At 43.7% G+C, this 9,576-nt stretch overlaps 2 protein-coding genes across 2 annotated transcripts; one reads left to right on the forward strand and one right to left on the reverse strand.

Moving 5' to 3' along the window:
- Positions 1 to 917: 917 nt before the first annotated feature.
- Positions 918 to 2,186, reverse strand: LOC137817415 (formin-like protein 18). Its single transcript, XM_068620709.1, has one exon. The coding sequence runs from the start codon at positions 2,184 to 2,186 to the stop codon at positions 918 to 920; it is 1,269 nt and encodes a 422-aa protein (XP_068476810.1).
- A 5,980-nt stretch (positions 2,187 to 8,166) lies between these two features.
- On the forward strand, positions 8,167 to 8,586 carry LOC137817418 (non-specific lipid-transfer protein 1-like). The gene has a single exon (XM_068620714.1). The coding sequence runs from the start codon at positions 8,167 to 8,169 to the stop codon at positions 8,584 to 8,586; it is 420 nt and encodes a 139-aa protein (XP_068476815.1).
- The last annotated feature ends 990 nt before the right edge of the window (positions 8,587 to 9,576 follow it).

Below are 9,576 nucleotides of genomic sequence, written 5' to 3' on the forward strand. Positions count from 1 at the left end.
TCAAGGCAAAGTTAACGCCCCTGGGCGACGCCAGCATGAGACGTTGCGGACATCGCCAACCCGAGTATCAGCAGTATCGCCTCCCCGATACCCACAGGTAGGAGGGACTGTGGAGGGAGACGAAACCGAAGGAGTCAAAACTAGTTATCAATAGTGTCGCCTCCCCGATACCCACAGGTAGGAGAGACTGTGGAGGGAGACGAAACCGACGAAGTCAAAGCTAGTCACCTACGGCGTCGCCTCCCCGATACCCACAGGTAGGAAAGACTGTGGAGGGAGACGAGATCGCCGAGAGACGAGTGAACCACCGGTAAGGTCGCTCCCCGATACCCTTGGGAAGGAAAAACCATGGAGGGAACGACCCCCTGTGGGGCTTCGCGCCTTCCCGGTGCTTGGCGTTTCTAGAGACCCTGAGGGCGATACGGCGCTGCTGTGGCAAGCCTCTCCTTAGGCGTGGGCGCCGGGCACCAAGAGCCAAGGGACAGACCGCCTTGGTGTTCGAGACACCTCATGGACGATACGGCGCCGTTAGGCAAGCCTCTCCATGGGCGTGGGCATCAACGCGTAACCTCATTCCAAGTGTTTAGGACCCAGAGTAGGCCTCAACTTTCGCGTTGCGGCAATGGTAAAGCCATTGACGCCTTCACGAAGTACAGGCGCCGGACATACAGGGACGCCCAGCGCAGCGAAAGAAACGGGTAAAGTACAGGCAAAACAATCGAAGCACGTGAAGGCAAAGAAAGACGAGGGTGAAATTATACAGGCGGAATTCGATAACCACAAGGTACAAAATTGTCATGCAAAACCCACAAGTTGTGACGAAAGTACGAACAGTTCAATGAATTACAAGCTTATCAAAGAGGGTCAAAAACAAGTGTAAAGTGTGAAGGAGAAAGGTGGTGGTTGAGGGCAGCAGTTCAATCATCCATCTCCAAGGGCACGACCTTTCCGTCAACAATATGATGTGTGGAATCATAGTTGGAAACGTCGATTCCCGGATTCTCACAGACGGCCTGTGCTAGAGCCTCTTTGAACCCCTCCTCGAAGGTACCCGCCATGTCGTTGATGAGGGTCTTCTTATCCTTCTCTAACCCCTCGATGATGGCGTCCCCCGAAGCCACCTGTTTCTCCAAAGCTTCCTTCTCCACGCGGAGCCGGCTGACCTCGACCTGTAGTTTATCGTAGTCAACCTGGAGAAGGCCCATAGCTTTGGCCTGGGTAGCCATCTCCTCCTCCATCCGCTTCAGTTTGTCGGCCTGCTCGCAGCATCGGCTCTTCAAGACCTTTTGAACTTCATCGTAAGCTTCGACCACGCCCTGGAGGCCTGTTACTTGGACTTGAAGAATGACTTCCCGAGTGAAGGAGTCAACCTGCAGCTCCACCGCCTCTGCCAGTTGTTTTTCAGCCTTTTCCTTGGCCTCTTGCGCCTGCTTCAGGGTGGTTTGGTAAGCTTCGTTTTGGCGCCCCAAAGTTTCCTTTTCCTCCTCCAGGGCAGCTACCCTTGTTTCCAAGGCCTGGAGGGTGTGAGTTTGCAGAACAGCGTTTCTGGCTTGGGCGCACCATTCAAGGGCCACCGCCAAGAAGGCTCCCAAGTAGAAGGGCATTCCCTCCTTCCTGTCGGAGCCTTCTGGCATTGATCCACCGCTGAAGCCCCTCATCAGATGCATAATTGGAGGAGGGATGGCAATAAGGTCGGGGGCGGCGGCAACGGAGGCGGGAGAAGCAGAGACCTCTGCCGGTGGCGGGGGTGGAGCAGATTCGGCGCCTTCGCCTATTTCTTCTTGGACCATGGTGGGGGGAAGAGAAGTGGCACTTGGGGGGTTGTCCCTGAAGGAATCCTCTCCCTGGGGCGACGCCGCTGGTAGGAGGGGGACCCTCGCAGCTTTCCTCCTCTTGAAGGGTGCCACGCCAACAGAGTCCTCATCATCGGATATAATCTCCAAGACTCGTTTTCCTTTGTCAAGGGGGCTTGGAACCGGTGATGAGGCCACGACCAGAGGAACGGCGGCGATGGGCGGAGGAGAGCCGGGAGTCTGAAGCGCCTCGGGGCTATGTGGAGATGGTGAAGATGAGCCTAGTGGGGCTTCGGTAGTGGTCGGTGGTGGCGGAGGCAGGGTCGATGAGGGGTTTGGGTCAGCAACAGGGGCGGAGGAGGCGCCAGCTTTGGCAGCACGAGCGACCTTCATCGCTTTCGCCAGCATCATCCTTTTGGAGGCGTCCATCACCGATCCTACATTCAGATAAACCAAACAGCAGAAGTCAAAGCCAAAACAGTTATACAAACCCACAAAACGCGCAGATGAATAAGACATAAGTCACACGGCACAATGGAAAACAGGTGGAAGAGGCCAGGGGAACAAACATTAAGTAGCAAAGTACAGATAACAAAAGACAGTAAGAGAGGAGTCTCCCTACCAAAGTAGGTGGTCAGGGAGTGGGCGTTGTATTCGCTCGCGATAAGCTTCAACGTATCGAAGACAATCCCAGGCCAGCCAAGGCCTTGCATACCTCCCTATCAGCAGGGGATAGCTCATTCAGGGCCTTGGCCCTGAGCAGCTTGGGGTGCTCCGTCCAGTACAGGGGAAAGCTGTCTAAGGCTGTGGGGTCGTGCTTGGCGCAGCACGCCTTGAAGAATTTCCCTTTCCAGTTTTTGTAGGAGTTCTGGAAGAGGGAGAGGAGGATCCTACCCGCGATCCCGAAGAAGCTTACCCAAAAGCTTTTCCCCTGTTTCTTCACCTCGAAGAAATGCAAGAAGACATCAACAAAGGGAAGGATGCCCAGGTACCCGCAGAGAATTTGAAAACCCCTTACAAATGCCCAACTGTTGGGGTGGAGCTGGGCGGGGGCTGTGTTAATCTCGGTGAGAAGTTCCCTCTCGAAGGGCGTGAATGGGAGGCACACCCCGACGCGTTTAAATACCGTCTTGTACATGAAGAAGAAAGGATCCCCCTTTCTGGGTCTGTCATCCACGCAGACAGGTTCCCCAGGTCTGCCGGGACGAACAGAGATGTGCGCATCATGGGTGCGGCAGAAAGCATTAAAATTGTACAAGTGAGGATCCCCACGATGATTCTCCAGGTCCTGAACGGTTGTCAGGGTGGTACATTCGTTCAAGAGCTCGTCGGGGGCCCATGAATAGAAGGCTTTATAGTTGGACTTGGGGGTCTTGGGGGGAGAACCAGACTTTGAGTTCGGGCGCGTCATGATGTGAATAAATAGCTGGAGAAAGAAGAAAGGAAAAGGGTTTTAACAAGTGATGCCAAGACAGAAAAGGGGGTAAACCCCCAGAAAATGCCACCCACGCGAGGAAACCCAGAAAGGAGGAGAAGAGAACGGAGAAGAACGGAAGAGCGGAAGAACACAGTAATGCATAAATGTAAACAGTCCCAAGCAGTTCAATACACAGTGATGCAATGCGACGAAGAAGAAGATTCGTGGAGATGCAAAAATCATACCTTTGATGTCAAAGTGAGGGAGGAAGGAGAACACGAAGGAAAGAGCAGAAGTTGCAGAGAAAAGGCTTGAAGGCGATGAACAGTGCAGGGATGCAGAGAGAATGGATGAAATAGTGGTGTGAGCGCGGGGTTTGGGGTAACTTGAACGTTACATTCGCAACCCAAGAGGCGCTAATTGGGAGCCGTGAGATCGTGCCGCGTGTCAAAGGATTGAGCGCTCAAGGGGAGCGCAAGGGACTTTTGAGGCTGGCCGTGTGATGAGCCACGTGGCACACGATCAAGCGTAGCCCCAAAAGGTGTTACTTTCCCCGCCTCAGAGGATGTCCAATCAGCCATTAAGAGCGCCCCTGTGGTTCAGAGAGTGTCACGTCAATAATTCGAGAATTGTTGAGTCAGCAGGGAATGACACGTCATCAGGATGACACGTGGACGGCGGGGGCGAGGCCTTAGTCTTTGCGCTGAAGACAAGTCTTCGACTTAAGACTGGGGGGCTTGTGTACCGTCCCGTATCCGGGCGTTGACAAAGTCAAGGTCAAAGTCAACATCTGGACCCAAAGTCAACATAAGGTGTCGCCTAGGTGAAGAGACGCCAAGTGCCAGCGTCGCCAAGAGGAAGCGTCGCCAAGGCAAGGCGTCGCCTAGGTAAATGCGTCGCCCAACCAGGGCGTCGCCAAGATCAAACATCACTAAGGCAAGGAAATCACGGTGTGGTTCCCCGATACCCATGGGTAGGAAAGACCATGGAGGGAGCGACGCCGCGTGAAGGCCTTAGGTCCCGATAATCCGGGGTAGTGATAAAGAGGAGAGAAAGGTGCCTTCAAGGCCATAGTGATAACACCAGTGTAGGGCAGCCTGACTCGTGAGGTACCCCTGCCGCCCCAGAGACGCCTTTGGGACAGATACGACCCAAGAGGATGGTCACGCCCAGGGTAGCCGGGTGCAGGGTACGAGAGGAAGGCAGATACGCTCTCAAAGTGAGTGACCAGATGATCGGGGGCATGAGTTGGCACCCAAAAAGTCACCCCTTGCGCAGTAGCACTCCCTAGCAGGAGGACTCACACGAAGAAACGCCCCCAGATGGGGTCATGGCGCTGTGAGGCCCTCCACGTGTACAGCAGTCAGGTCAGAATAGAAACACCATTTAGCCAGGTACCAGGTAATTAAAGTCATTTAATACAGTTTCCGTTTCAAGCGTTTAAGGTACTATAACGGCTCCCAAGCGTTTTTAACGTCTTAAATGCGCTACGTTTTCTAAATTAAATGCGCTAATTAAGGGCGATACGTTTTATGATTAAAGGCGCTTTAAGGCGCTTTAAATGCGAGGGTAGTTTAAATAGCACCAGGAATGTGGGGAACGGGGTTCGGACTTTTGGCAAATTTTCCAAAAACTCTCTAGTTGCTTGCTCGAGCCTTGAGGTTACGGACAAGGGACTGGGGAAAGATCTTTGCCAGAAGGAGAAAATATACACTAGACATAGTTTTTCTTTTCGCCACCTCCAGAGTACCATATGCGGTGCTCCGATTCGGGGGTGCACAGTTTTTTTGTGTTTCTTGCTGGCTGACTTGAGCGTCGGAGTGCAAACGGCCGCTAGGGCGCCCTTTTGTCCTTTTCTGCAGGAATCCGCAGGTAACCAGTGGGAAGGAGTCCCTAGCTGACGGTGGAGGTCGCGCACGAAGATGTCCCAGGTCAACCGGACGGAACAAGGTTTTTTAAAAAAATTGTTATGAAAACATACATTTAATCAGTTAAAACCACGATTTAAACGGTTGAATGGTTTTGTCAGTTATACAACTGATTCAAAAAACAATTTCAAAACCCCTTTGCCAGCTAAGTGACAAACAACCGATTATCTCGAAACTTTAATCGGTTGTTTTTCCCTTTGCATGGAAAAACACTTTAATCTTTAAAACAGATTGAAATAAGCTTTGTTTGAGAATCAATACTGATCCTACAAAGATTCTAAACCCCATACCAAAACCTAAACCTAAAACATCACACAACTTCAGGCTTCATGAGGATTTGACACATCAAAGCTTCCCATCTTCAACAATGTTTTCAAGAATATGCTAGGTCTTGGTGGCAACAAAGGCAACTTTATGATATTATTGGTACAACATCAAAAGTAGAGTATTGGAGTGATTTAAATGCGTGTATGAGAAGAAAAGTTGTTTCGCCTTCATATGATAGAAAAAAAAATCTTAGAGAAGTAATGAAAGAGCTTGTTAGAATAGGAAGAAAATTTGTAGACAGAGAAAAAAATATGCTAGAAAAAGAAAAAGAGTTTAAAGAAAAATTATAAGCTCTTGTCAGAAAGAAAGAAGAGAAAGAAAAAAAAAAGAGAAAGAGAGGAGAACGAAAGGAAAGATAGAGAAGAAAAAGAAAAGAGAGAAAAAGTGATGATAGAAAAGGAAAGAATAGAAAAAGATTTTTCTGGAGATGAACCAGATATTGATAATATTTTTCCTTCTATAAACAAACCTTGTGAGGAAGTTCTTAAAGAAATATATGTGTCTGAAACTGAACAAGATTGTTCCTCCACAAAAAAGAAAAATGAAGATTTGATTGAAAAAAGACAAAGAGGAAACCCACAATGAATAAGAGTCTCTTATGACACCCCTTGCAAGCATAGTTGAGAAAGAATCCTTAAACGGGGATTGCAATACTTTGAACTTTTATTTTCAATTATATAATGCTCACTATTCTTCACAAAAAAATCTCAAAAACAACACTTTGTGATTTTGTTGCTTAGCTTGAGCAATAAACAACACAAAGTGAACAAAAATATTTTTGAAAAAGGTCCTATGTTTTTCTTTCAAAAATTTTATAAAAATAAAGGACCTTGTTTCTCTTTTCTTTTCTTTTGTTTTATTTTTTTTAATAAATAAAATTATCTCATATTTGTTTGATATACATTTGATCCAGGAGGAATTCCGATCTAAGGACATTCCAATAAGTGCTAACAATATTGAAGAATTGGATCTAAGGAAAAATCATTTTCAAGAGGGAGGGTCTGATGGAGATCATCCGGAAGGACACATATTGGGTCTTTAACTAAGACCATGGTTAGAAGAATGGAAGAAGAAGAAGAAAGGAGTTCAAAAAACTCTATTTTTATGGAGAATTAATTTTTAACTTTTTCTTTCGAATTTCCTAGTATTATAAATTTGTACAAAGTAGTACAGACTTTATTTTGGGTTTGTATTTCGGTCAATATCTTAGACCATGTTTTAGGCCAATTTTCTCAATTATAGTAGGGTGTAAATAGAAAAAGGAAGGAGTCTAACTAGAATTACAATTGGGCCCCCTTGGACCCAATGCAACCACTATGGACCATCTCAAGAGTTTTTTTTAGGGTTAAAGCTTGCACCTTGGTTGCCCATAACACTATAAATACATGTGTTAGCCCCTTGAAAATGATATTTGAATTGATAAAACAATGCTGCCCAAGTTGCTAGCTCTTTTGTCTTCAAAGTCTCACTCTCAAGTTAGCACTTCTATTAGTGTTTTGCTTGAATCTTTTTTAAGAGTTGACCTAATCTCTCTTAAGCTTCATTATCATTCTCCATACATCAATACTTCACAGTTTCTTTTACCCATTTTAACCACTCAATCCCACCAAATTCCACATCCCAAAATACAAAACAAAAGACCCATTACAATGTAAATTAAGATTGCATCATTTGATATCAATAACTTACACCATAACAATTGTATTTATAGTGTTATGGTGATACATCTCATAAATTGAAGTGCAAGTTACTCATACTTTACAAAGAAAACTCATGTTATAACTAGTATTTCTACTGTTAATAAAGTTAACCATGATAGTGACGCTATGATAATTTTTCGCTCTCACATGCATACACATAAATAGAAAAGATTAAAATATTCATTCGTTTTCGATTTGAATAAAATGTTATTTTTAGAAGAGAAATAAAAAATAAAACTAGGGTGTATTTGGATAAAGTTGAGAAAGGTTCGAGTATACTTATCTTTCAATACAATAAAAAAATTCTGGTTGAATTTTTGCATTTTTTAAAATATGATCTATCTTAACTCACTCTTCATTTCGGTAGATTTTAAGTCATATATTTCAAAAATAAATACTTTAGAAAAAATTGTAATCACTAAACGTCTTTTTCTTAACTTTTGAAACTAAATATAAAAACTAAAATAAGTTAAATTTAATAAATAATTAAATTACTAAAAAAATGTATTTTATAATAACTTTGATTGAATTGAATAGCATCTCATTACGTAACTTGTTAATCAATTTATAGGAGATGGAATCATTTTGGATAGGATTGAATTTAAATTCATTTGAATTTTCTATTAGACGTGTTTGAATGGACAAAAGCTACTAAAAATAAAGCAAGAGGAGCACATATCTATATATATAGATATAAAAGATAAATTCAATTCAATTCATTGAATTAAAGCTAACATTTGACTAGGTAGAAAATTGCAATCGGTGGCTTCCATGGCATATTGAAGTGTCACTCACTGGAGAATAGTGCAGAAACAGTTCGCAGAGTAATGCCCATATCCCAATTCCCTCGAGATGCTCAAGCATTAAATTGTTCACAACTACCACCTACTCAAGGTTTCGAAAAAACCCTATATAAACTCTACAACCCCAAACCCTAGAAATCACTAATTACTAATCAGCAATCATTTCACCTGCAGAATCATTTCCAATTCCCTTTGAGAATGGCCAGTGTGAAGTTTGCATGCGTGGTTGTGTTGTGCATGGTGGTGGTGGGTGCACACACTGCCCAGGGGATGACCTGTGGGCAAGTTCAGAGTAACCTAGTACCGTGCGTAACATTCCTTCAGAACGGTGGGTTTGTTCCCGCAGGATGCTGCAACGGGGTGAGGAATATCATGAACAGTGCCAGGAGCACTGCTGATCGCCGTGGCATCTGTAACTGCTTGAAGACTGCTGCTGGGGCTGTTCGTGGGCTCAATCCCAATAATGCTCAGGCTCTCCCCGGAAAGTGTGGGGTAAACATACCCTACAAGATCAGCACCTCCACCAACTGTGCCAGGTATATCTCTTTCTATCATGTGGAGATAACTCAAAATCCTCCTCACCTTAAGCCTAATTCTCACTTTAAGCAATATGAATAAATTAGACTTAAATTTCTTGTCTGAAATCTATTCTAACCAAGTTTATGAGATTTACTGTGTCAGAATGAGATCTTTTAACATGCTTCTCGTTTCCATGACATAAAATAAGAAGCAGGGATAATTAACATATAAATTACTGTAAGAGTGAAAGACAAATAAGGATCCTTCTTTCGTATTTATTTCCACACTACTTAAGTTGGGTGAATGTTGATATTTACTTATGTTTTGTTTCATCAAATGGTTATTATCTTGTTAATGTAAGAATACTTAGATTCGGTGACAACATTAAATGCACCGAAGCCCGTTTCTGATAAATTCCCAGATAGGACCGACAAAAATTAAGTGTCATCCCTTCCTTTTTTAGACTTAACTGTAAGAGAAGATTCAACTTTAATTGTTATTTAAATTCAAGATATTTTCCCATTATGCGTCTCTCTTTCTTGAACAACAACTTGATAGAAAGGAATCAAATTCTTATTTATAAGCATGTCTTTTGCATTTAATTTGTCACGAATATGATAATATAATATTTTTCAGGGCTTAAAGCTATCTTAGTTGACTCTTGTAATCACTTTTTATAAGCCTTTCTTAGTTGCTTGGTCATTTAACTGATGTGATTGAGCAATAACTTACGCTTTGATTTTGCTTTGATTTTTAAAAGAATCAAGAACCTACATAGCTTAAGGTTTATCCCTAGTTTTGTTGGCCAATTACATAAATGATACAAAAAAAGTATTAATGGTGGTTTGATATTTGTTTTGCAGCATCAATTGAAGGGGAGAAACCATGCTTATACTACATGTTAGTAAAGAGAATAAAAGAAGTCTCCGTTTATGAGAGCTAGTTTTTTGTTTCGTGTTCTTTATCCCAGTGTGAAGTTTATACACTTCCTATGGTTTTTATGTGAAGCTTATAAATTGAATAATGAAAGTTTGATGTTGAAATAACTCAGTACTCGGTAATTTTATTCCAGTAAGCATGTTTATCCTG

The sequence above is a fragment of the Phaseolus vulgaris genome, chromosome 10, assembly GCF_000499845.2.
Source record: "Phaseolus vulgaris cultivar G19833 chromosome 10, P. vulgaris v2.0, whole genome shotgun sequence".
In the NCBI taxonomy this organism is placed as follows: Eukaryota; Viridiplantae; Streptophyta; class Magnoliopsida; order Fabales; family Fabaceae; genus Phaseolus; species Phaseolus vulgaris.